The sequence below is a fragment of the Tripterygium wilfordii genome, chromosome 3, assembly GCF_013401445.1.
Source record: "Tripterygium wilfordii isolate XIE 37 chromosome 3, ASM1340144v1, whole genome shotgun sequence".
In the NCBI taxonomy this organism is placed as follows: Eukaryota; Viridiplantae; Streptophyta; class Magnoliopsida; order Celastrales; family Celastraceae; genus Tripterygium; species Tripterygium wilfordii.
This window is the reverse complement of record NC_052234.1, coordinates 8,901,209-8,926,983: the sequence shown is the minus strand read 5'-3', so window position 1 is coordinate 8,926,983 and position 25,775 is coordinate 8,901,209. Positions and strand designations below refer to the sequence as shown.

General features: G+C 37.4%; 3 protein-coding genes across 6 annotated transcripts; all 3 read right to left on the bottom strand.

Moving 5' to 3' along the window:
* Positions 1-94: 94 nt before the first annotated feature.
* Positions 95-3,835, bottom strand: LOC119992461 (AP2-like ethylene-responsive transcription factor At2g41710). The gene is made up of 9 exons (XM_038839161.1): positions 3,232-3,835; positions 2,683-2,765; positions 2,527-2,535; positions 2,338-2,426; positions 2,057-2,130; positions 1,932-1,982; positions 1,495-1,556; positions 621-1,246; positions 95-329 (listed from the first exon to the last, which is right to left on the bottom strand). The coding sequence occupies exons 1-9, from the start codon at positions 3,456-3,458 to the stop codon at positions 276-278; spliced, it is 1,275 nt and encodes a 424-aa protein (XP_038695089.1). The 5' UTR covers positions 3,459-3,835; the 3' UTR covers positions 95-275.
* A 154-nt stretch (positions 3,836-3,989) lies between these two features.
* On the bottom strand, positions 3,990-10,944 carry LOC119992449 (pentatricopeptide repeat-containing protein At2g41720). Of its 2 annotated transcripts, XM_038839139.1 has the most exons (13): positions 10,559-10,944; positions 9,830-10,002; positions 9,576-9,681; positions 7,623-8,732; positions 7,424-7,529; positions 7,079-7,283; positions 6,498-6,630; positions 6,207-6,311; positions 6,010-6,130; positions 5,362-5,579; positions 4,683-4,858; positions 4,453-4,557; positions 3,990-4,347 (listed from the first exon to the last, which is right to left on the bottom strand). In XM_038839139.1, the coding sequence occupies exons 1-10, from the start codon at positions 10,901-10,903 to the stop codon at positions 5,467-5,469; spliced, it is 2,517 nt and encodes an 838-aa protein (XP_038695067.1). In that variant the 5' UTR covers positions 10,904-10,944; the 3' UTR covers positions 3,990-4,347; positions 4,453-4,557; positions 4,683-4,858; positions 5,362-5,466. The 2 variants fall into 2 exon arrangements, with proteins under 2 accessions (XP_038695067.1, XP_038695077.1); XM_038839149.1 differs by lacking the exons at positions 4,453-4,557; positions 5,362-5,579.
* A 674-nt stretch (positions 10,945-11,618) lies between these two features.
* Positions 11,619-24,207, bottom strand: LOC119995013 (RRP12-like protein). Of its 3 annotated transcripts, none has more exons than XM_038841370.1 (18): positions 23,622-24,207; positions 22,797-23,343; positions 22,356-22,607; positions 21,601-21,692; positions 20,975-21,185; positions 19,674-19,855; positions 18,959-19,180; positions 18,285-18,469; positions 17,631-17,724; positions 17,489-17,545; positions 17,183-17,335; positions 16,467-16,535; positions 15,588-15,701; positions 14,647-14,808; positions 14,414-14,542; positions 14,215-14,316; positions 12,658-12,737; positions 11,619-12,569 (listed from the first exon to the last, which is right to left on the bottom strand). In XM_038841370.1, exons 1-18 carry the CDS (start codon positions 24,153-24,155, stop codon positions 12,203-12,205), a joined length of 3,552 nt encoding a protein of 1,183 aa, XP_038697298.1. In that variant the 5' UTR covers positions 24,156-24,207; the 3' UTR covers positions 11,619-12,202. The 3 variants fall into 3 exon arrangements, with proteins under 3 accessions (XP_038697298.1, XP_038697299.1, XP_038697300.1); XM_038841371.1 differs by having other exon boundaries at positions 17,201-17,335; XM_038841372.1 differs by having other exon boundaries at positions 19,674-19,831.
* Between the last annotated feature and the right edge of the window lie 1,568 nt (positions 24,208-25,775).

The window sequence follows — 25,775 nt, the reverse complement described above, 5'->3', positions numbered from 1 at the left end:
AGATAAACTCTTAGAATATCATGACAGCAACATTCCATTTTAGGCTAGCACTGTCTTCTGTAATGCAAACTCATGAGATCAATTGTATGAGATATGTCATAATGCAGAGGTATCAATTGTATTCCATCAACTTGTCCAGCTTACAAAGAAACCTATATTTTTCTTATACCATCTATGTGATTGCCCTCCATTGCCCAAGAAGCCAACCACACCACTCACAATCATGAGATTCAATAGAAACATAATCTAAAGTCATCCAAACAAGGTGTACGCTATCATTCCTCTGGCTGGAAAAAAGTATAAGTTGAACTAGTTTCTGTCTTCATAACCTGCAATGTAAAATTTCAGATTGTTACGGGGTTATATTTGTTGGAAAAGGATAGGGTAGTTCACCTGTGCATAAACACCTTGTTTGGATGGTAAAACTTCGAAAGCCTAAGTTGGTGGGACTAAGACTAGTTGCATGGTAACATTTACTTTAGAAAGACACAAAGCAACTAAAAACTAAAAACATGTCCAGTGGATTGTGAACTTAAACCATCATCTGCCAGCATATTTTAGAAGATTTCATTTGTTTAATTATTTCTGGAAAAAAAAGTTCTGATAGAGAATTAACAGACCTCAGGATTACGAGAAAGTCCAGCTGGTGGAACCAGAACAAGGGACGCCCAAAGGATGTTGGGATCTACCAAGGGATCAAGTGTATTATACGTGGTCAGAAGTGGAGCTGACAAGAAAGGAGTCAATTGATACACATTTCTCTGGTGAGACAATCCCTCACCCATTCCTAATGCACGTCCAAGTCTCTCGTTGCCAGCATCTTGCATTGTGGATTTTTCAATTGCCTTTCCATAGTCCATTTTGTTGACAGTATTCTTGTTTTCATTCTCATCAGTTTTGTCTTGCTTATTTGATGCTTTATCTTGCAAGCTCTTGAAAGCAGCTGACCGAGACAAAGTGCTCAAGGCAGAGACCGTGGAACCTTTATGCCTTTTCCCTTCAACAGACATGCCCAAATGAGGCATCTGGTATGGCTCGGTAGACTGAACTCCCCATTCTGATATTTTAAGTTCACTATCAATATCTTCATCACAACCATGTTTTGTTTCTCCTGAGGACTTTGATGTAGATTCTGCTTGACAAGATTTGTTGGAGGCCCACCATTTGATGTAACTTGTTAAATCAATCTTTTTATCAATGCAAAAACTGCCAACATATTCACCTTCTGTTGTATCATCACCTGCACCTTTTGGAGAAAGATTAAAGAATAATTCAATAGTTTTTTTGGACCATGATCTAGGGTCAGGATGATGAGGTGCCAGGCCACAGGCCACCTCGGAACTATTCAATTGTTAGAATCAGTTCATTAGAGATGATTCAAGTGGGAATTTTGCGGTTCATGAGACTAGTGCCAATTCTTCCAAATATGAATCATCAGCTTTCAGAAAAAAAGGATCTTTGGATATAGAAACAAAAATACGAGGGGAAACTAACCATAATGGATGTTGTTGAAATATTCAGATCCAGCCATACGACCAAAAGATGTATCCCATCTGCTACTTGTGATAAAGATTATAAAATCAGAAACAATCCAAAAACAAAAATGTAAACTACTTCACACATCTAAGTAGGAGAAACAACACAGTATAAGGAAAGCAGCAATATAAATACTAGAGAGCGAAGTACAATGTTCCCATGGTGGGGATAAATTCTGCCAACCAGCAATCCTCTCGGATTGTTGAAGGTGAGTAAATGGATTTAAGACGCCCAGAAATATTTAAAAATCCTTAATGGATATGCACGTGTAAAACAATGAAAAAGATACCACTTCAACCCAAAACTTCCCGACTAGAGAAACAAAAATATTGTACCAATCCTCTGTAACTTGGATTGCAATGTTATGGTTGGAATGTGTTCATACAATAACATACCTTGAAAGCCCACGGTATTTGGAAAGACCCCTTGAGAAACCACTACTTTTTCTGCACGGAGAGAATGCAATAAGCAACAGAACATTTTTCATACTTAAGTACACATCTTCAGATTACATGCATACCTTCGAAGAGATGCAAGGTAATCCTCTCTTGAGACATTCTGCATTTCTTCAAGATCTCTTGTATAATCAGTAACCTGCAGGTCACAAATATTACATTTAGAACATATATCGAAAGATAAGCGATCAATGTAGTGCCGCAATGGGCAGCAGGGGGCTGGGGAGGAGGATGCCTTTGGCTGCCAAAATGCTTTAGTTTTCCTCAATAAGAAATACAACATTTATACATTACATCGATAAGTGTATCCTACAAGGTCCAAATGTTAAGTAAGTGATTGTCTCACAGGAAAGTTGATGACTGTCCCGGGACCCCAATATTTTAAGGCAGCAAGATCATAAACTCTAGCTGCAGCCTCTTCATCATCATATGCCCCTGTAAAAATATGTATTCAGACCCTCGTATATAGGAATGAAGTAATAGAGAGAACTAGCATTGCCAAAGAAAATAGATGATTCACAAATGACCAACTTACCCAAGTATACTGGCGTAGTGGGATGTGCAGCAACCATAACATGCACAAGAAAATCACATTAATTTCAGTTAACACAACACACCTCCAGTTCCTTGTTATTCGTTCACAGTAGCATGTAAACTATATATAAATTAAGAAAAAGACTGGGAGAAATACCTTGCTTTCCTTTCTTGTTCTGATTCTGGTTCCATGTACTTTTATCCCAAAGGTGAGCTTCATAACGACCAGTCCATCTATGCCTGCAGTTTTGTTAACATTGAGATCAGAAATGCATTAGCCTGGGATCCTCAAATTTATTACAATGGAATCAGTTACAGAGCTTAAATGAGAAAATTTGCTACTCCTGTTCTAGATTAAGAACCCAGAAGGACTACCATGGCATGATCCATATGAAACAAGTGAGGAACTTTAGTTATCATCCAAACGAGCTAGAAGTGAAGATGATCACTGATCGCAATGCGGAAAATTTATTTCCACAAACAAGTTTATCATTTATGAATTTTATATTTGAGAAAATTATAATAAACCATGCCGACAACCAGAAAACTAGAAATCCCCATCTCAGCGTTGACTATTTAACATTTTTTTCAACTTCACTAATTCTAGAAAAACTAGCATAAAACCAGCGGATGACCAGTTGAATGACAGGATTAACTAGATATTGATCGAAAACACTTGATTGCTCCATGTTTATACAATGATCACCTGGTTACGCCACGGTAGATGGAGCTGCGCTTGCCGGCGGTACAGGGAGGCATCTTGCTGATGCGCTCTTTGGCAGTACAACCCCTCTCTTTCTTCGCTTTCTTCAAACCCCTGTACAGCAACAGCTGGTCATTAGCTACCATCGCCTCCGAGCTCTCTCCCCCACCTCCACCGCCACTGCCAACTTCCGGCTTCATCCCAAGATCCGACGAAGAAGACGCCGCCATCCTCAAATGGTCCGTACCGAAACTCAATAGAAGAAAATTGAAGCTCAAAAAACGCAGATAGAAGCGTAGTAGTAATGTGGTTTCTGCCAACAACCCACCACCTTGGTGGTGTACCCAAATTCGATTCCCAACCCTTGCCAAAAAAGAGTAATGTCGTTTCTCCGATTTCAGTTCACTGTGGAGGGGAAGCGGCCTAGTGACAGGAGCGAATTGACTTAAAAGACCTCAAGGTTTTTACAAAATGACTGAGAGTTGTGGAGCCATTCAAGGATAGAAAGGGTCGTAACGAGCCTAACGGCTAGGATTCGGTGGAGGGTATGAGTGTAAATTCGTGAGGTTTGAAAGTGTGTCACTGATAGACCGAGACATGGGCCATCATGTGGCCCATGTGTGATGTTGGTCTTATTCCGTCCCCCATACGACGTCGTTTTCTATCTTTACCCGTCTTCCCTTCTTATTTTCTTTGTAAAGTGAAAAACCATGATGGTGTTCATGGCAAATTAGTAATCACCATCATCAAATAAGACTCAATTTCAAACGTCACAAGCTGTCCTGTTTGCCTTTCACCTCCTATCATCCTTTCTTTTCTTCTTTATACAAAGCAAAAGATAAAATCTATATCCATAAAACATTAAAAATTACAGGACAAGCAAGTCTGTAACAGTCTCTATGCAGTAGCTAGAGGGGCTAACCATATATGCACTGAACAGCAGAGAGAGAACGAAAGAGGAACATAGTAACCATAAAAGGAACACTTCACGCCTTCAGAAACCACGGGCATCAATGACAACATTGGGATCCTGAGTAAAGAGTGGCTGAGGTGGTGTGAAGATCATGGCAGAATTCCACCACCTGCTAGCTTTGTCCGATGACAAAAGAACATCAGACCCTGCAAAAGCATATATGTTGGCTCAACAGGTTTTCCCAATAAAAGGTAAAATTATGAAAGAGAGCTGTTTGTGACCCTGTCCTAATTTCCCCGAATTCAACGTACTTTGTGATAGTTCATGCTGATGATACTACAGAGCGTAGACTTTAACTTCTAATCTATATGTCCAAATCCCAATTTTGCTATTCTTTATTGTTGTCTAAATTTTTCCTGCATCAATAAAGCGTAGATATTGTCCTCTACAACAATGTTTCATGTTTGAATCAGCTATACTTTATTCTTTCCTAATGCTACAGGTACAGGTGGTTTTGATAAACTGAAAATAGCAGTGATACCTGATTTCATCTACCAACATTGAAACGTGCCAAGCTTTTGATCTCTGTAGTATCTCAGAGCGGAGATTAATGTATCTGGAGAGACGTTTAGCATATCCAGAACTCGTGGCTTTTACTCATACCTCTATTACATCAAACAATGGATGTTTGGCTGCCCGGCTGACTTCTTAATGAATCTGTAGCATTCATGACATGAGAGGAACGTGCGTTAACTACGAAATGAATCATCAGACTGGAGCATGGAATAAATAATATAAAAAAAAAGAAGATATTAGTGGCTTAAGTGCTTAACCATAACAAGAAACGGCCAAACCATTGCGACACAAAATGGTAATCCCAACTCAGAACCTTGTCAAAAGTTTATTGTCAAAACCCTAATAAACCAAAATTACAAAAGTAAATGACTCTACACAGACACGATCCTTTTATTTCAACTATAAACTAAAAGGCACCATAAACTAAAAGGCACCGGGCCTCCACCCCAACCTCCATTTTAATTTTCAAATTCCCGAGTGCGTCGATTTTGCATTAGCTTGTGTGCACAGAGACACGAAATATTTATTTACAGACTGAAACTGTTATGAACTGAGATAAAAGCATGCTTCTTCAATCAAGTCTAAGCAAGGACAAGTTAAAACACAAATTTTTAATCAGTTTTCAAAATTAAATTTTAACCTACCAAATATCCTATGTAACTCAAGCTGGATAGTCTTTCAACCTCTAAACTCTTTTTACGTCTGCATTGGAACCGTTCGATATGAAATACTATGCAATTCCTTTTCTTTTAAAAGGCAAATCCCACTGCTTTCCTCAAGTGACTTGAATCTGAGTATTGCCATGTGATAGCATTCCACAAAAGCTTATGGCATTCATCATGCAACTCAATTGTGAATCCACCTAAATATTTAAAATTTGTAAATAATGAATTGGAAATGGATCCCACCGAAAAATATGAATTGAATTCAACCCAAAAATATAAATTGGAACTGGATTCCAAAATGAGTTAGAAATAATGAACTGAATTAGGAATAGAACTCCAATATAAATCATAAAGATGGCCCACAGAAGCATTTGGTGCTTTGGTTCCCTTTAAAAAAAACATTTGGTGCTCGGGTCTAAGTTTATTTCATGTAAAAGAGATGTTGTGCTCGGGTCTTAGTTTATTTTAAGTAAAAGAGATGTTATACTTGGGTCTAAGTTATTTCATGTAAAAGAGATGTTCTTTTATTTATGGACATCTGTATGGGATATATTCCAGAAAGAAGCATGTCCAAGGAACGTTGATCAGCAAAAAAAAATTCCTGACAGGTAATCAAAATTTGCTTACCAACTTTTTCTCGAATTACAGCAGCATATTGAACCCCAGCACTCCTTTGTGCAAAGGATATTATATCACGATACATTCCATTCGAGGGCTTAATTCCTGCATCCTCCATCCATTGCAATACCTGCATAAACACGTTAGTTACTGCTTTTATTTCAAATTCTACACTATTTAAGAGATAAAGCTTATAGAATGATTACCTCAATATATTTTCTCCAGTTTCCAACAGCCAAAAGATTTTTCAACAAAACTGAGTAAGTATTGAAGTTTATTTCAGCACCAGACTCCACAATCTTGTAAAACAACTGTATTTATAACAAGAGAAACAAATTATAATGCACGATCAACCATGAAAACATGCTATGCATTTGCTTGCTCATACAATATCCGAGAAAATAAGGTCCTATATCAATTTCTAAGTGCAAACAACCTTAGATGGACTCTATGGAGAGCCTTATGGCATTAAGTTAAGTAAGAAGAAACATCAGAACCTTTATCATAGACTCAATCTTCCCACTTTTCCCAAGAAAACGAAGAAGCTGATTGAGAAGTCCAATCGAAAATACAGGAAATGAGGGCTCCATTATTTTGATCAGGTCAGTTATCGTTCTCCAGTCTCGTAACCTTCAGCCAATGTTCCTATGTTACTTTCTTTACAAATAAGAATACAGAGAGAAACTAACTGAAAAACAGGAAACCTTTGAACATCAAAGGAAAGACAAATAGACATAAAACAAAATAGAAATGAAGACCTATTCCATACAAGAAGGCATATCTAGAAAGCAATTGGAAATAAGATTAAAGCACGCTGTACTATTACTGAGCTGCAGTAAAGATTTCATGATTGACATGTTATCTACTATAAAGAAAAGTACAAAGAACTTTGAGTGCTTTCACACGTTTCAAATTCAGAATTACCCTTACAATTGCAACTCTTTCCCAAAGAAATAGTAATAAATACAATAACTCAAATCATTACTTTCTTACAAAGATTATCTTAAGCATCAAAGACCTATACAGCAAGCATTAAAGCACAAACACTTTCAAGGAGTCAGGTAAGTAAAATACTTACAGGCTGCAGGCTGACACCATTTCATACAAGATGGCATCACTGAAGGGGATATTTTTTTCTCTTAAGAACTCCGCCATAACAAGGACTTTGGATGGTTCGCCTCCTTTATTGAAAGCTCTCATCAGAACTGAACATGCCATAGCATCGGGTTCGACATTATTTGCTTCCATTTCTTGAAGAATGGTATAGGCTTTTATCCAGTCCCCTGAAATTAAAGCCATAATTATATAGTTAAAGAAGAAAGATCACAAGAACTGTAACCTCAGGGTAGGGGTTGAATCCCCCCATCCCCAAGATGATTTTCCCTGGTCGTTCTCTAATCAAAAAATTGGTTCAAAAATGCACCTGCAGCATTATAGGCATGTAGCATTGCTGTATATGTAATAACATCAGGACAACAACCTTCCATCTTCATCATGTTGAACACAGATTCTGCTTCTTTTAGTTGGCCCTGAAATAGTATTAAAAAGAAGAGGAAAACCAAAAACATGAGTACACTGAGTTATAATACACTATTAAGAGAAATGCCTTACAATCTACTTGCCTGCTTGCCGTAGGCACAGATAACAGATGAGTAGACCTCCTTGGTCAAAGGAATCCTCAAATCCATCATATCAGCAAAGAACTCAAGTGCTTCGGTGTACTTTGACATTTTGCAGCAACCACTTATCAAGACAGTGTAGGTAACAGAATCTGATTTGACTCTCTTTTTTCTCATCAATCTGTACAGAGATATTGCCTTATCATATTCCCCAATATTTATATAGCTCCCAATAGCTGAATTATATGCTATTGTGTTCAATTCGATGCCTCGCATCTCCGCTGCGTAAAGCACAGCCTCAATGTTCACCTTCTGACAACAGCGGCCACAGGCAGCCAAGAGGGTGCATATTGATACAATGTTTGGCTTAATCCCATATCGCTCCATTTCACGCAATACTTCCACAGCTTCAGCTAACAAACCTTTGGATCCATAGGCATCAATCAGTGCATTGTAGCTAACAATATTTGGCTTCAATTTGTTTTTCCTCATCATGATAAATGCTTCCCTAGCTTTAGCAGGTTGCTGTGATCTTCCATAAGCATTGAGTAGAGAAGTATATGAGACAACATCAGGGCGCATACCATTTTGTTTTATTTCATTAAAAACTGAGAGTGCCTCTTCACTCATTCCATGTGAAGCATATGCGCCAATTAGTGCATTATATGACACAATATTAGGTTTAAGTCCTTCTGCAAGCATTGTGTGAAACACAGCCTTACAATTTTCAATCTGTCCACTCACAGAATACAAATGGATGATGCTTGTAAATGTTACAACGTCAGGGCGGCACTCCGATCTCTTTTCCCTCATGGAGTTAAAAATATCAATGGCTTTCCCATATTGTCCAAGTTTTACTGAGCAATAAATAACAATATTGTACGTGGTTGTGTCAGGACGGATGCCTGTCCCTTTCATTAGCTCAAAGTAAGACAATGCCTTTGAATATTGAGTCCCTGTCTTGTATGCAGATAAAATAATGTTGTGAGTCACCAGATCAGGCCCAACCCCATTTTCTGTCATTTTTTTGGAAACGTTAAGGGCTTCTCTCCAATTCCCGGTAGATCCACAAGCATTGATCAAATTGTTATATGTTGACCGACTAGGGGCAATCTGCATACACAATTTTAGGTTCAAATTCCAAAAGGCTGGGTTTCCAGTAACAGTAACACAAAAATATTAGAATATAAAATTCGTTGCAGTACCACATGTCAAAGTTTCATTGCAATTAATCTTTTAACAGTTATCCACAGAGCACTACAGCAAACAAATTTTCAATGACTAAATCATAGATTGTAGAAGATTAACGGATAAAATCCTTGCATTACCACTATATTTGGAAATAGACTTCAAATTAATAGCATAAAGAATCAAACTTCATTTTCTTATCTCTCCTTTTTTCCCTTTCTTTTTCCCCTCCTTTAAAGAATGTCAATTAGCATGTACCAGTGGGCCTTATTAATTGGTCTGCGAAGTCTTCTGCACATCAAGTCAATTTGTACAGTGGTAAACTATCTATCTTAGCAAATATTGTGTGCAAATAGAACAAAAAAATCCATAAAAGATTATATATACAAGTACCTTAAAGAAAGCACCAATAAGAGAAAGAGAAGTCGAAACTATATCCTTTGTGTGCGTGATCCATTAAAGATAAAACTTTATAATGATCAGTGTCATCAACTGAAACTATCTAATACTACCATGACAAGTAAAATTCATAAACAATTCCCTACCTACTTCAGAAAAGGAATACTGCCCAAGAAAAAAAAGGCATGCAGAAAAAAGAACTAAGAAATTCATAACGACAGTTATTACATAAAAGCCACAATGATGAAGTTGCACGCAACACAAAAAAAATTCATCTGCAAATACCAGTTAACGTGATTAGCAAAAAAAGGAAGCACACCAAGCTAGAACCACTAAGATTGAGTAAGGAAGAAAAGTACAAATACACACAGCTGAACGCAGCATGTCTTCCAGTATATTCATAGCCCAACGCCATTGACCAGCTCGACCATGTGCATTAATCAGAGAATTGTAAGTTTCAACATTCGGCTTGCACCTGGCAACAAAAACAATAGATGGATTGCAACAATTATGAGCTCACAAATCACAATAATGGCATCCTTGTAATCCCATTGTAGTTATTAGATTCACTCTCTCTTGATGAGCATTAACCATGTAAAATGATCGAAAAGTAATAAGCATACCTCCACTCTTGCATCTCAAAAAACAAGCCGCGGGCTTGATCTGTCCGGTTATGTCGAGCATGCAACCTGATCATCATGTTGTAGATATCTGTTCTCGCACAGTAGTTTTTCTGCTGTTTCATCCAATTAAAAACTCGTATGCTGTGCTCAATAGAACCCTTTTGAGTAATTTCCTACACCAAAGAATTAGAGACAATGAAATGTGATCGCAGCTTTCGTTTTCTTGTCACAATCCCCATTTGCCACATTATTCTTTACAATGTCTAAATAATTAATCCATAATGCACACTGATTTCTCAAGAAGTTGCTTAAGGGAGTTCATATTTCCGCTAAGCTTCTTTGATCAAGCTAGAAGCAACCACAGACAGGTGTCAACCCACCAGAGTGAACTTCGTGGAAAATTAGACCAATTAAGTACATTATGAGAGGTACGCAAGTTTCTAAGTCAAACTAAAGACCGATCATCCTACGGCAATGCTGCTAAAAATTGAAAACCCAAAAGAGCTCAAAATTGATCAAACAAACAAGAGAGAAACTTGCTCGATAGCAACAATTCCGTCTATTTTTTCGTTTCAATAATGTAGGCCTAAACATTACACATACATATGTAATTAAACCCATAATTTCAAGCTCCCAACAGAGTAGTTTCTGCACCTCGCTCATTCCTCCACTCTTTCGCATTTATAGTTAAGAAAGAGAGAGGACTAGGAAGAGATATCTGTAACATACCCTAATGAGAACCGGGAAATTCTTCCTGGCGAACCTGCCGAGCCACCGGTTCAACAAGCCGTCGATATCATCCCAGTGGCCTAGCTTGAGAACCTTCTCGACCACCTGAGACACGGACCAGTCCTTCTGGAACCGGTCGCTCTCGTGTCGAAGCCGATGCCTCTTGGGTATCTCGGCCTTCCCAAAACCGTTGATGCTAGTGGAGACCTCATGGATTCCCTTGTCATAGTCCACGAACACCGACTTCTTCTCCTCAAAAGCGGCATCGTTTCTGGAGCTCTTCTTCGCGCCAACAATTGGAGTCCTGAAGCTGAGAGGAGTCGGGTGATGGCAAAATGTGGCCATCTGAATGGGCAGGGAAAGAGAGAGAGGAATGTGTTTGGATAAACCCCTGTGATTCTAAATGGGTTTATGGCTTTATGCTATTGTCCGAAATAGGCCCACAAAGCCAATTTGGATCAAGTGGGCCAGAAAAGAAAGAAAAACAGTCTAAAGACTCATAATAGCGGCCCCAGTGGGCCAACCAACCAGTACAGTGGTCAGAAACTGAAAGGGGCTATATTGATCCAATAAGAGGTCCAGGCCCATCAATCAACAACGCTGGGCTCTGACAACGCTGGCACTTGAAATGTAATGTTATAGACGGTGTAGATCAATTGATATCTTGCAAATTAGATATATCTTTATATATCATATTTGATAAATCTATCCTAAACCCTAAATTTCTTGATTTCGGATACCTATTTTCCTAGGCCTGAGTTTATAATTTCTTGCTACCAACATATTTCTTGCTACTAAAGTAAATTTCTTGATTTCGGATGCCTATTTTCCCTAGGCTTGAGTTTGTAATTTCTTACTACCAACGTATTTCCTGCTACTAATGTAAATTTCTTGATTTCAGATGCCTATTTTCCTAAGCTTGAGTTCATAATTCCTGCTACTAAGGTAATGCTAGATGTAATTTTTACTTTCATAGAATGAATCGTAGGGACTTATACCCTTTTCAAAAACCTTTAAACAAAAAAAGAGAAACTAGAAGCAAATTGCACTTAAACCAATCTCACATAAAGTTACCAGTCTATAGATGCAAAACTCAATTTGTTAACCATGAACGTCATCCAACAAAGTCAAACTGATGGTCTTGAGAGTCGGCACTAGTTCTAAACAAATTCACCATCCAATTGATTATACATATATAACTGGGAGTCATATCAGTTCTCTATTGGTGAGGTATGTAACATTTTAAGGAGCTAGGCACCACACCAAAAACATTATCAACCTCCTCCCTCCCCACAACTTCCAAAAGAAAGTATGAACCCAAAGAGAAGGCACAATGTTGATTTTCAATTACCGTGCCAATAACCTGGAGTGTTAAATTTGGCTTAAAATTGATGATCAGGATCAGTTCCAAATGCTTCGAAGGCCATGGAACCACACGAGCTCCTACTCAAAAGATTGGCAATTCTCCACTTCTTATACCCTCCCCATCCAGAGTTTTTTTATGACAAGTGACTTCACGACAAAAATCTCTGAAGCTAGAGAGGTTGCTCTTATGAATGAAATGAACTCTCTACCTTATCAGCAGAATTTCTCCTTTCAAAAGCAAAGTATAGAGACACATATTCCTACTCAAAAAAATTTCAATCATTCGGAACCAACCCGTCTCTTCTTGTAGAGTCTGGAAGCAGATACAGGTTTATGAACTGCACTCCCATTCTTATTCATGTTTCTCAGCCCAATCCTTCTCTTAGCACCACTTGAAGGGCTCTTGTAGAAATCTCTTTTGTTCTTCTTACCAATATCTTCTGATTCATGATCCAATGATTTTCTATGATTAGCCTTATTAGCCCATTTTGATCTTCCATTGCTACCATCACCAGAAAACTTATGTGGCTCCCTTGAGTTAGGAAATGCAGGATTGTATTTCTTCTCCTTATTTCTCTTTCTAGGATTTATAGAAACATCTTCAGCATGTGGGGCACCCAGTTCCTTGTGTTTCCTCTTCTTTGACCTAAGAAGTTTCCGCTCAAGATTATGCAAAAGATGCAGTCATTTGACAGATCAAAGAGAATAAAACCAAGGGCACAACGAAATCTAACCTGTCTGAAGGTGAATCTTCAAGCACTGTGTCTGCATCAGTAGTACCAGCTTCGTTTGAACTTGACTTGCCATGGCGATTCTGTAACAAGACAGCACATAATGAAGTGATCTTGCACAACAAATGGGAATGCTTTTAGCGAATCAATGAAAAAAAATGGTTCACCACAACTTCACCAACAGGGGGCATAATAGAATTCTTTAAAGTTCTAACATAAACACTAAACTTGCACATAAATGATAAAAACTGTCTCTGCATTGCAGGCTAAATTTAAAGAAGCAACTTACTTTTTTCATATCTTATGGTGAATTTCATCAGGACAGATAATATATTATACAGCTTAGGACATACAGAACAATCATAATACGGGCTACAAAAACTAAAGAAATAACACCACCGAATTAGGTGCCCTGGGTCGCGTCTTGATAATTTTATTTTTCAAAGAAATGACCAATTTATAACATAATAATTAATCATACATTTAAGTGGCCAAAACAAGGAAAAACAATCAGCAATCTAAAAGATTCTAGATCATTTCCTACTTACGTGTCACCAAATCCATAAGAAGACAACGTGATAAATTGCCATAATGATTCAAAAAAAAAGTGAAAACCCACTCATAAGACTACCATAGAGGGTGCAAGGTTTATAAAGAGCAGATTGTCTGCAGCCTCAGTCATGTAGTTTATTTCTCTCATACTTCAGAACTACACTTGAAGAAGGACAGGCGGGTCTGTTGACACTGGATTGTGGCAAATAAGTTGTTCAACCAGTTCAAACTGGTTTGTGTTGGATTCTGAATGTTTTGGAGCAGTACCAAAACCAAAGAGAGGACTAGCTCTTTGTTCAACTCTTTGATCGCCCAATCTTTCAGACCTCTCAATTGCCTAAATGTAGCCTTTTATCTAATTTTGCAACAAACATTAAAAACCCCTAAGGCCCTAACCACTTCTACAAGTAGAAAGCTCTAAAAAAATTTCAATTACCATTTTCAGCTAGGAGTTGCAACCCACATAATCCTTTCGTTGTTATAATAACAGTATTTGGAGAGTAAATAAGCCTAAAGTGTAGTCGACCTCAAACTTTTGGGATTGGGATAAAGGCTCAGATGAAGAAAGAACAACTTTGAGAAAGAATACGAGCTAGACAAGTTTATAGATAAATAGTAATCCATGACCAAATTCTGGTTGTCAAGACAAAAGCAATCTCTTTGAAATTTAATGTCACCAGACTACTGCCACCCTGGACTATAAAACCCTATGTAGATACCATTTCACCCTTCCCTTTCGACCCTTTCCATGACAACAGAATGATTATTTGGTCAAAGTAAGATAGCAGAAGATTCTAATATTTCATAATTGGAGCTGCATTTGCACCAGAATGCCAATTTTAGAGGCTAATTAGAAACTCGAATTTGGTAATTTCAAGTGCATCGAGTTACCCACTCCCAGGAAAGTTTTTGACCAAACGCTAAACAAAGTGACATGGCTGATTGCCTGAGGCATCCATATGGTGTAATTACTCAAGCAGGAATATTTATAAAAATCGACAAAGTTACCTGCGATACAGTTTTGATAAAACCTTTATATTTGCCAGGAGTTACAAACTCAACTGCAGCAAACCCACACTTCCGTATAAGTATCTCTATTACAACTGTCACCTGCAGATAAACAAGTACGTTCATGTTTGAACTCATCTCAGACATGAAAACACCCTATGCACAAAATGTGCACATATATCACCAAATATGTTCTTACCTTTGACCTGAAATGATGTCTAGATACAGATGACCATGGGAGGACTCCACTTAAAACATCAGACAGAATATTCTGCAGGTCATTTGCTTGTAAGCAAGACACCAACACTTTAACAAAGCCCAAAGCAGCCTGTTTAATGTGCAAAAATTTACTCACTAGCATACAACATCTTGAAAAGAAAAAAAAGGTGGAGGGGGGAAGCAATCTGAATCCGTGGTAGTGGAAAGACTCACTTTAATAACTTCAACAGCTTTGCTTGAAAGCAAAGATAAGATAGAGGAAACAATATCAGGCACACAGAGACAAATATCTGCATCTTGGTAAACCAGTACAGACAGTGCCGAAACTGCTCCACTTGTTATGTGAGGTGATGAACCAGAAAGATATCCCATCATCTGAATGTTATCAAACATAATCAACAAGTAGCCGTCGTATAATACTAGCAAAGAAGTTTAAATGATCATCATCAAATATATCACCACAATGTTTCTCAACCATTTGGAAATTGGAATAGAAAAATGTTAAACTTATAGGTGCATATTTCAGAAGGAATGATGCAAAACAAAAATCAAAACAACTTAGGTTGATGGGAAGTTTCGTAAAGCAAAATGGGGTGATGTCAAAACAGAGTGACACATAACTCGTCGTGTCGGGCTGCTGAGGCAAGTGGAAAGGGGTTAATTTTACATCAGAAGGCTTAAAATAAAATATAAGAGGAATGAAATTATTTTAAGCCTTAGCACTCTACTAAGCTCCCTATTACAGGCCATACCGTACTGAACTTCGGAGTCTTCTGTACTTGAGTAAAATTGAATGATGTTACCTCTTGCCAAAACTTTTTCACCAATGTATTCAGAGTCAAAGAGAGATTTATTTCCCACTCTGATTCGCTCTTGTCATACTTGTATGAAATCCTACCCTCATAAAAATCACAGCTTTGGATCAAAGTATGCATGCCACTTCCAGTGGATTTAGTAATTAGCAAGTTATCATTTTCGCCTATATTGGCACTTCATATGATGCTAATCCCAAGGAGATTCAAGACAAAAGACTGGCATGCAAAGGCAACCCAAAAAAAGAGCAGCTCTCATAAATATAACCTCCATATAAAGATATCATATTCGCTAATCAAAAAATATACATCCAATTCAATGAAAAATGCCAATGCACTTACCATGTTAATCAGTTTCTGGTAAGGATCATTGGAAGTGACATTTGATGAGCGTTTTAAGGTGTGACATATAGTAATGAGTACATCATAAGCCACTTTCCTCCCTTCGTCATCCGACTACATAAATCACACAGAACATAAAACACGTAATCATCACATAGATGTTCAACAGGCAAACCTTATGAAAAATAAGAAAATTCTGACAATTAAAATTCATGCTTATGATAACAAATTAAAAACAAAAAATGTTACAAACTATAAAACAGCGTGCTCCATTTCAAAGTACAACAGGAGAGTGATATTGGCCAAACTTAGAGTGCAGGCTCAACATAGTAACATCAAATCGAAAAGAGAAACCATATTAACCATTGTCTCAAAGATTTTGTTGCACACAACTAGAGAAGTTGCTAAATTCACTCTCTCCCGTTGGCCAGATAACTGAACCTAGCTGGTCACTACGTGTAGAATATTAACATGATGTTAAACCCCTAAAAATGATATAATTCATAACAAAAAAGATCCCGTACTGAGACAAATTTCAACACCTTACAATTGGATGTTTTTGGCAATATAGATTTTTTCATTGATCTTAAATTAAGGAAAAAACAATAACTATTAAATTACATTAGATGTATTTTTCTGATGTATTCTCATAAATCACACCTTAAAGAACTCTAAAGTAAGGCAACAAATTTCATTGAACCACAGTACAGAAGAAGGCCAAGCATAGAATGGATATTGAGCTTCCCATGAGAAGTATAAATCATGCTAGAGATATGATATTGACAGACTAGAGAGATCAAGAAGTAATAAATCCCCTTGCACATAGAAAGAATAGAAGTATCACAGTCCTTTCAAAAAATTTCTTTAAGCAGCCCTTACATCCTTCAGCGTAATTATAATCTCATTTAAAATGCAAAATGCCTTGGTATCTTCCGCTTCCAAGCTCATCTGGACAAAACAACATAAAACATATCAGTAGCTGTTCAATAATTATAAAACAGTCTCATTATAAAGCTCAAAATAACTGTTCCCCTCAGAAGTGAATTTTTTTTATGTAGTCCACAGTTCTTTCCAATATATAGTTTGAGCATCTCCATGAATGTCCAGATCATAAAAGGCTTGTTACAACGTTTGTGATAGCGTGTGAAGTGTGATTCTGACCTAAGAATGTGATTAGTGAGTCTAAGAAAGAAGGGTGACCATTCACCAAGGGGAGGGGAAAAAAAGGGACGTGCGGCAGATAATTTTGGTGCAGTTTCCTGAAAAGGACGACAGAGTAGCAAAAATAACACAAGCCCCGGCAAATGCCCTAAACTGTGCCAGTTCATAAGACAGTGCAGTGTGTCAGAATCAAAAAATCAACAACACTGTCATCCCCATTATGACAAGCTTGTATTATAGTGATGACTGCCATTCATCTTGAGTTCAGAAGAAAGGAAATAAACACAAAAGAGACAACTATAAATATACAGTGCTATAAGACCACTATTAATCCACGATGATCTGCCAAGTGACCTGCCTAGCTGCTCCTATGCCTATATGGAGAACAAAAATATGTAGCCAGATAACTAAAATTAAATAAGCTAGTCATTGACCGGAAGAGAGGTTTCAACCTTCAGCAAGTTAAACATGAGAGGCTGGAAACAAGCAAATCGATTTCTAAGAGATACGACATCAACTGGAGGTTTTAGGCGAAGCAATAAATCAATAAGCTCTGTAGATCGCAAAGCACAAAACCAAGCATGTTCCTGCACCACAAAATAGAGACAGAAGCACTGGAACTTAGTTTAGGAAAATAAAATCTTCTATAGCTAACAATTTTAAGCGCAGAAACACCGATTAGGCATATGAAAGGTCTTGTATAAGTAACAATAATAGATAAAGGAAATGGCAACACAAACCTCTAAAATTCTACTTAAAGAGTGGTAAGCTTCACAGTGGCCAACTGTTTCAGTTTCCTAAATAGGAAAAGTTCACAGTAGTGAGATAAACAAAAAAAAAAGTATTATTTCTTCACATCGCTGTTTCCAATTGAGTAATTACCTGGAAAGTGTACACAATGAAATCATATATTAAATGAATAAGATCCTCATTGGCGCCTTCAACTAGAGAAGAAGCCACATTCATTATTATACACCTGTATGAAGTCAAATTTTCCACATGGTGAGATCAGCTTATTCATAAATAGGAAAAGCAAGAGAAATCGCTTAGCTCAGTAAAATATTTTACAAAGTTCAAAGGGTCTAGGTAAAAGTTAATACTACTTCAGCCCCACCATATAGTTTAGCTACAGAGTTGTCCGAAAATTAAGGCTTAATTGTGTTTGTTGTGGTGTTGTTGAAGCTTCTTGTCAAAATTATAATCACACTACCATCATACCACATTGACTAGTCACAAAAACTGAAGTACACTTGAGAGGCCAAACATGTCAACGTAAGATAAACGACTCTCATGCACAAGGCTCCCGCATGGGCGGGGCCCGGGATAGACAGGATGTACGCAAACCTCACCCCCACGTATATATGGAAAGGTTGTTTTCAAGGAATTGATCCTGTGACCAGGTTGCACCCCTGCAACTCTACCACTAGGTTTACATGTTTGCTTGCTAACATAACATAATTGAAAAGAAACAAACAGAGCTTGCCGTATCTATGCATTTCCCAACCCCCTGCCCCCAAAAACAAGAAACTAAGTCACCTCTGTGAATGTTTCTGAGTAGCTTTTAGGTCGCCTTGTGCTTTAGCAATCATCTCCGGATTTTCACCCCCTAACTTCTCAAATTCACCTTTACTATTAATGAACTGGAACCTTTCCAGCAGTAACGTTAAGATCTTCTTTGTAGTAGATGAATCAGTGATAGAAGCCAAACATCCAATGGCATCCTGAAATTAGAATGTTGATGTCATATGAAGTTGACAGTCAAAGACATATGTCCCACTACCATAATACCACATTGACTAAGTTTGCATTGGCACCAATACACATGATTGAAAAAGAAGAAAGACAACCAAAATGCACACAACTAAGGGAAGCTCCTATTACATCTCCAGTTTTAATTTCAAAGCAATGAAGGAACTTAACTCTATAAATTACTTACTATGTAGCAGAATACGTCTAACTGTGCTCCCGCACCCTCATAGAAAAGTAATTGCCATTTCAGACTAAAGTAAGAACTGCAAATGCTCCTCAATAGGTGTGGGCAATGGCCATATCTTGCCACATCATGATTGAGGTTTTAACATACATGCTGCATTACTGTTTTTTTGAAAGGTACATGCTGCATTACTTAGGAAACTGAAAGCAACCAATGACTAGGCAGGTTACAGAATCGGTCAGACAAAGCTAACATATTGAGACAAAATTCTGCTAACCTTTAAATACGATTGCTTCTCAGGACGAGATTTAATAAATAGATTTATTAGAGCCTGAAGCAATTTGGTAGACGATGATGCCAAAGCCCTGATGTTTCTGGTTGCAGTTTTCTTTGAATAAAAGGGGACTATTCGGACTTCCAAGGTAGAATCTTTAATTTCATCGGTACAAGGCTTGTCCGCTTCAGAACAAAGTACACTTCTGTTTTGATTCACCAGTACCTAAGCAATGAAAATGATCAAATATATAAAAGGAGTGAAATGCCCCAAACCAACAAATTAACTTATTGGGTTGAAAGGCAAAGTAACAAATATTAACATGGTATTGGAGCAGGACGTCTTGGCTTCAAACCTAGCTTCTGCAATTTATAAAACCCCCATTTATTATTCCCCAAGTGAGAACCTTTGTGTGTTTGTTGTTGTCCTAGTGTTGGGTCTCGTTTATTGTGGACATGTTGGGCCGTCGGAGTTGTCCAGCCCACACGTGCACACGTGAGAGGGAGTGTTGGAATATATATAAAAGGTGTGAAACGTCCCAAACCAACAATTTAACTTATTGGGTTGAATGGCAAAGTAACAAATGCTAACAATATCAATGCAAATGTTATCAACTACTAGTGGATTCAAAACAAACCCCCATCCAATACCCCAACAAAGAGTACGGAAAGAATTTTGGGATCTGTTCATTACTTTAAAAGGCTAGACAAACAAATACCTGTAAAGCAACAGCTACGCTTTCATGCATGAAAGAGCGCTTCCTAAGGAAAGTAACCAAAACCTCAGCCAGAAGACCAAAGTTTTGATGAGTATCAACAGGATAGCGACAGAACGCAGGAAGAAGCCCCCATAGAACATGAGCATGATCCTGCAGATCTTGACCAATTACTGACTTTTTAGCTGGAAAAGCAGCAAAAATGAGAAAAAGGGAGGAAACAAAAAGGATAAACTTAAGGAATTCAACTTCTATATGCCAACAGATAATAAAGAATTTTAAAAAAATTAATGAAAAGACAAAAGAACAGTTTGAACTTTGAAGCATCCTAGCTACATATACTCATGCAACTTAACAGCTCAACTTACAGGATCAGCTGCAAATACAAGGGATAAAGAAGAAAATCACGTGCAAAATTTTAGGTTATCATTTCAGCAGTTAAACCGTAACTTCAAATTTTTTTATGGTGGTTAACTGGTTATATAAGGCTGGAGCTCTTAAACCCTGGCTAAGGGGGTTGAACTGCAGCTTCAACAATGGTTATATGAGCCTGGAGCTCTTGGACCATGGATAAAAAGGTAGAAGAGGAAAGAGAGGATGATGTCTCATATCTGAGTCTAACCAAGCAAAAACATGCTATCTTACTCAAGCAGATGACAAAATGATCAAACAGGAGAGGGAATGAATTCGATCACTGATGAAACAACCCAGTTTTATAACAATTGAGAGCAGAAAATGTTGTCAGATCTCAAACAGGCTTAGAAGGTGAAGATAATTTAGATCACAAGAGCTCCATAAATGTAATAGGTCCCCAACGCACAGAAAACAAAAAATTTGAATCTAGTCAGCTATGGTTATCAATCAATCGGGAAATTACAAGGCAAATAATTAATAGGATGGTTAGCAAAGAGATCAGATGCGACTAAATGGAGGACTAAGAAAAAAGGAATCTAGATCAACAAACCATACTTAACATACAATGACAATTTTCATATTCTAGACCATTCGCAGTCTATGTTACCATGGGTTCTTGGAAAATGAAAAGTCATCAGCGATTTCTATCATCTGTGCGCAACATGTGTGAACAAAATATCCTCACAGAGAATGTATATGCTTTCACATACATCATATATTCACCTAGATAAAACCAAAAACTGACTAAAATTTTTATCCATATTGATTTTCCTACATTTGATTTCTACAAGCACTATGTAGGTTGAAAGACAAACTTCAAAAGAATATATAACGGAGTACGTAAAAGCTGAAGCCTGGACCTCAATTGCATTGAGAATGTAACAATGTACCTCTACGACTAGCCTGCTGAAAGGATTTTGCAAGAGGCACGATATGCTCCATGTAATATCCCAGTGATGCTCCAACAATATGATCTTTTAGTATTGGTATTAACCAAGTGTTTGAATAAGTGACCTCATCCGCGTGAAGAGATATAGGTAAGATGTTAAGCATGCTTTCTGGACCCAATGCAGTTACTGCTGATCCGATACAGCTCTGAAGCTGCAGATTATCATGAGTGAGAATAATATCAAATTTTCAAGTAGACCCACTAAAAAGATAGAAGTCTGACAAGCCTAAAACGAATAAAGAAAACATTCATATATTCTTTTGCCTCAGAAAAATGTGTGCACAAAAACTCAGAGGAGAAAGAACCCATTGTACCATGAAACTAGGTCACTTATGGATCAACATACAAAAGTTTTGGTTAATTCTCAGCCCTCAAAATTGTTATCCATAATTTTATTCCTTTCAGGAAAAAATGACAAAAAAGAGTCCCCAAAATTTTCATTTATCAGTAGAAGAAAACATAATCAACAACAATATTAGGAGATTACTAATTTACTATAAAAGTTATTCTGCACCAGATCAACAGTTAGTATGGAGAAAATCACAAGAAACTTCTATAGATGCTTACATGAGCAGTTTTAGATGTGTTTCCACAAGCTATATCCATCAAGTCGCCAAGTTTAATAACAATACCCTTCATAAAGATGACGGCGAGCTTTCCTACAACCACATAGCATAATAATGATCAAAAAGAATCGGCACTAAATTAAACAAAGTTAAGTAAATGAGAATGTTACATCAGTATATTTAGGCACACCATTTTTCATTGTAGCTATGCATACTTTCAATAATATATAACCGAAGCATGGATATGGAGAAGTTTGCCTTTTGTTCCCCTTTATTCCAAAGTCAAGACAAATCAATAATGAAGAGAAAAACTCAAATGAATACCCAAAACATATCCTATTTTTTGGAAAAAAAAAAATTAAGCAGCAATGAATACCTAGTATGCATTAATGCCACACTAAAAATTCAGTTTGCTAGCAATACATGCTCCAAATTTGTGGTAGCACATACCAGTGAGTGCTTAATTCAATAAGCAACAAAGCATCTCAGTGAGAACAGTCGCATGAAGCCGTAAAATACCAAAAAGATAAACATTTAAATGAAGGAATCAATGGTAAGACTGGCTGGCTGCTGCTAACCGATGCCTAGAATCAATATCTCAATGTTAATCTCCATAAGGAATAGTTGTGTTCCAAATATTCCCTTTTCTAAAACATTTATATATTGAAACAATTTAGATGGATCTCGTGAAGCAAAGTTGACTGCATCAATACCCTTACTACAAAGGAGGCAGTAAGTCCACAAAAATTTACATACCAAGCTTGCAAAACAACGCAGAAAGGACACCCAAAATATGCTCATTTGGAATCCCGTCGCATGAGCTAAGAGTGTTCTCAAGGATAATGCAAATGGATTGTATAATGCCCGCTCCTTCACTCTCTTGACTTACATCCTCAAGTGATTGGTTTTCATCAGGAATGAATACTTTTGGGTCGATGTGGTGGTCAATCAACTCTTTCATGATACCTGAAGCCCACGAGGCAGTGCTAGCCTCAGAAGTCAGAAGACCTAGAACAGCATTGCAAAATGACTGAGATTATCTTCCAAAACGAAGCCAATGCATCTATAACCAAGAATTAGATGATAACAAGTTTTGCCGCTATAGACATAATCAAAATGGCACTATGATGGCACGCCCCAAAACCAATAAAATAAATAATGCTCCAAGATAGATCATTTAGATATCGAGAAGCCTACCTGTAATAGTTTCCCAAACTAAACGAATGTTCTTAAACCATGAGGTTGATTCAGCAGAATGAGCTTGGTCCAAAGTGCTTTTTAGCAAGGTTGCTGCAGCCAAGACGGTGTCTGCTGGATTCTTCTCCCACAAAAATACGTAAGCAGCAAGGGAAGCTATAATTTTATCTGCCTTTGGAATAATACCTTCAACTTTTGAAGTCTCATAGAACACTCCGATAATGTTGAAAACATGCCTTGTAACTAGTGAAAACTCTGAATTCATGATCTGATGAAGCTCAGATAGAACTTTACAACTGATTTTTGCAGAAAGATAGGGAACTGTAAGCTTCACCACATTTAGCGTATGGAGGAGCTCCAAATGTTCAGCTCTTGATAACATTTCATCTCTAGAAGCATTTAACACCTTTATATTACTTATTTCAACTGCAAGAGGCATGTAACTCTTGAACAGAGACAGTATCAATTTGCTCGCCTCCTGGATAGCGCCTGAGCTCGAAAATGACCTAAAAACCTTCTCTAGACAATCTTGAGCACATTTTCGCACCTAAAACAACCAAGTGAGAAGATTCATAAGCACGATTTCCCATAACATCCATCATTAAAATCTGGATAATAAAAAGATGATAAAATTTTGGTTACGCTTAATGATAATTTAATAAAAATGTCTCTAAACTTATAGCTATGCTGTCATAAGCTCAATGCTAACGGCCAACTACCCATTACATCAATCAAGTCCAATCAACACTCTACAAACATGCACATGCGTAGTAAGTGTCTATACACATTGAGATACATTTAATCATGGAGATTTTGATTTCTGACCTTGGGACGCTTATCAATAGAGAATTTAAGCAGCGTCTGAAACCCCAGCTCCACGGAATCCCAATCCTCCAAATCGCAAAACCCCACCATCAAAGCCCCCAAACACTTCACTACACCCTTCACACTAGCCACCCCCAATCCCTCCCTCTCCACCACAGCTACAAGCACGCCCACCGCATCCCTCGCCTTCTCTGCCTTAATCCCCTCCTTGGGGATCATCAATGGCACCACAATCCCCAAAAACGACAGCAGAGCAGAAACCGCCGTCGCGTCCAGGGATTCAACGTCGGAGAGGTTGTTGACGGCAGCGAGAAAGTAGGAATTGGGGGTAAAAGAAAGGGTTTCGGAGTCAAGCATCGCGCGTAGGGCGGCAGCAGTCGCAAGGAGGTGGCGGTGCTGTGGTGCTGCCGAGGCTGCGTAACGAACCATGAGTTGCTCACAAATATCAGTACCATCGTCGTTTAAGATATCTTCTTCTTCGGCTTCTCTGGTACTTTGTAGCTTCTGGTGATGCAGTTCCGGTTTCATTGTCATCGATTATTCCGATTTCGAGAGAAGAATCTCTGGGTTTTAGGATGTATCGGGGTTTAAGGGTTTTTTTCAGGTTTTCTCGCACTTTTGGGGGCCTTTTGATATGGGCTTCGGGCCTTCAGCTTGGGTTTCTTCTGAGAGCCTCCTGGCCCACCTAAAAACGAGCTAGTTATCATTCTGTAATCTGTATCTACTTTTTGGGTGGACTTTAAAATTGGGCTTGGGCTTTAATTAATCAAAGGAAAACCATACGATAAAGAGAGATCAAATAATTACAACTTTGCTAGATAATTATAATATATTTAATTGATAATAACCATTTTGCATTTTTTTTTGTCACAACATCATTATTATTCCGCAACAACATTATTAACATATAATAACCAGTAACCTTAGAAACATTATTTTTGGCCAATAAATAGTGGATATGGATCTAAATCTACTTCTAGATCTAATTGGAGGATTGCTTAAAATACCATATCTCATTTGCTCAAGTAGTTTTTTAAGTTTGTTTGTCAGGCGTAATCCGTTGTGTTCAAGTTGTTTTTTGTTTACTCTATTCGGGTATATCTGGATGTAGTTCGTAATATGGTGTTTTGTCAGTATAGTCGTTTTTTTTGTGTAATATATCTTTATGGTTTCTCAAGTGTCTATGAGTCTCTTACCTAAGTTATTGGGTATATGAAAACAATTCGATCGATGACCATTTAAAAAAAATTAATCAAAGGAAACCGTACAATAAAGATAAAAAAAAAACCAAATAATTACAACTTTGCTAGATAATTATGATATATTTTATCGATAATAACCATCTTGCATTTTTTTTTTGTCACAATATCATTATTAATTATTATTCCATAATAACAACAGGACTAACATATATAATAACCAATAACCTTAGAGACATTATTGTTGGGCAGTAAATAGTGAACTTATTATTTAAGGTTGATGCAGCAGCAAGTGCTTCCTTGACTTGGATGACTTGGGTTTGGAACACACAAGACAGCACCAGCAGATAAGCCAGCCTTGCCGCACTGTGATGAACAATCTGTTGGACCAAGACTTAGTGTCTAGTCAACATTGTGTTTTTGATGATTGTGTATGATTGTATACTAAAATGTGTGTGAGCATGCTTGACTTGAACATATCCTAAAATGCTAGAAAACATGCTTAAATGGTTATTTGGTTAATTGTTTAATATCTTAATTGTGCATATACAAATGAAGGCTTATGCATATCTCTATGTGAATTTGGTATCTATATATTTTTGAGATAGTGCTGGAAATTAAGTTTTGAAAATAAATATACATGGACTAAGTTAGGGTATTAATCTTCTAATGATCATAATTTATCTTACTTATGTCCAAATTACTTGAAACTTGAACCACATGCACATGAAGGTTTAATATATGTTCTAGGACTATAATCATGAGAAATTAAGTGCATCACATATATATTTGGTCATATGCTTAAATTCCGCCAAAACTAGGTTTTACCTAATTTTGTGCATATGTGTTCTTTGTGAACGTAGTGAACCAAATGAACTCCGATTTAAATGAAATTTCGTGTGCATCTTAGTTTCATCACTATGAACATATTTGACTTAGTAAAGTTCAAGAGAAA

Excerpts from the sequence above, each read along its gene's own strand:
- LOC119992461 (XM_038839161.1), bottom strand. The coding sequence starts at position 3,458 with ATGGCGGCGTCTTCTTCGTCGGATCTTGGGATGAAGCCGGAAGTTGGC. Across the intron at positions 2,766-3,231 it reads ATCTACCGTGGCGTAACCAG|GCATAGATGGACTGGTCGTT; the intron begins GTGATCATTGTA and ends ACAAAACTGCAG. Across the intron at positions 1,557-1,931 it reads AAATACCGTGGGCTTTCAAG|CAGATGGGATACATCTTTTG; the intron begins GTATGTTATTGT and ends TATCACAAGTAG.
- LOC119992449 (XM_038839139.1), bottom strand. The coding sequence starts at position 10,903 with ATGGCCACATTTTGCCATCACCCGACTCCTCTCAGCTTCAGGACTCCA. Across the intron at positions 7,530-7,622 it reads TCTGTGCCTACGGCAAGCAG|GGCCAACTAAAAGAAGCAGA; the intron begins GCAAGTAGATTG and ends ATACTATTTCAG. Across the intron at positions 6,631-7,078 it reads ATGGTGTCAGCCTGCAGCCT|GTTACGAGACTGGAGAACGA; the intron begins GTAAGTATTTTA and ends CATTGGCTGAAG.
- LOC119995013 (XM_038841370.1), bottom strand. The coding sequence starts at position 24,155 with ATGACAATGAAACCGGAACTGCATCACCAGAAGCTACAAAGTACCAGA. Across the intron at positions 19,856-20,974 it reads TCAGCAGGCTAGTCGTAGAG|CTAAAAAGTCAGTAATTGGT; the intron begins GTACATTGTTAC and ends CTGCTTTTCCAG. Across the intron at positions 17,725-18,284 it reads ACTCAGAAACATTCACAGAG|GTGTATAATAATGAATGTGG; the intron begins GTGACTTAGTTT and ends GACTTCATACAG.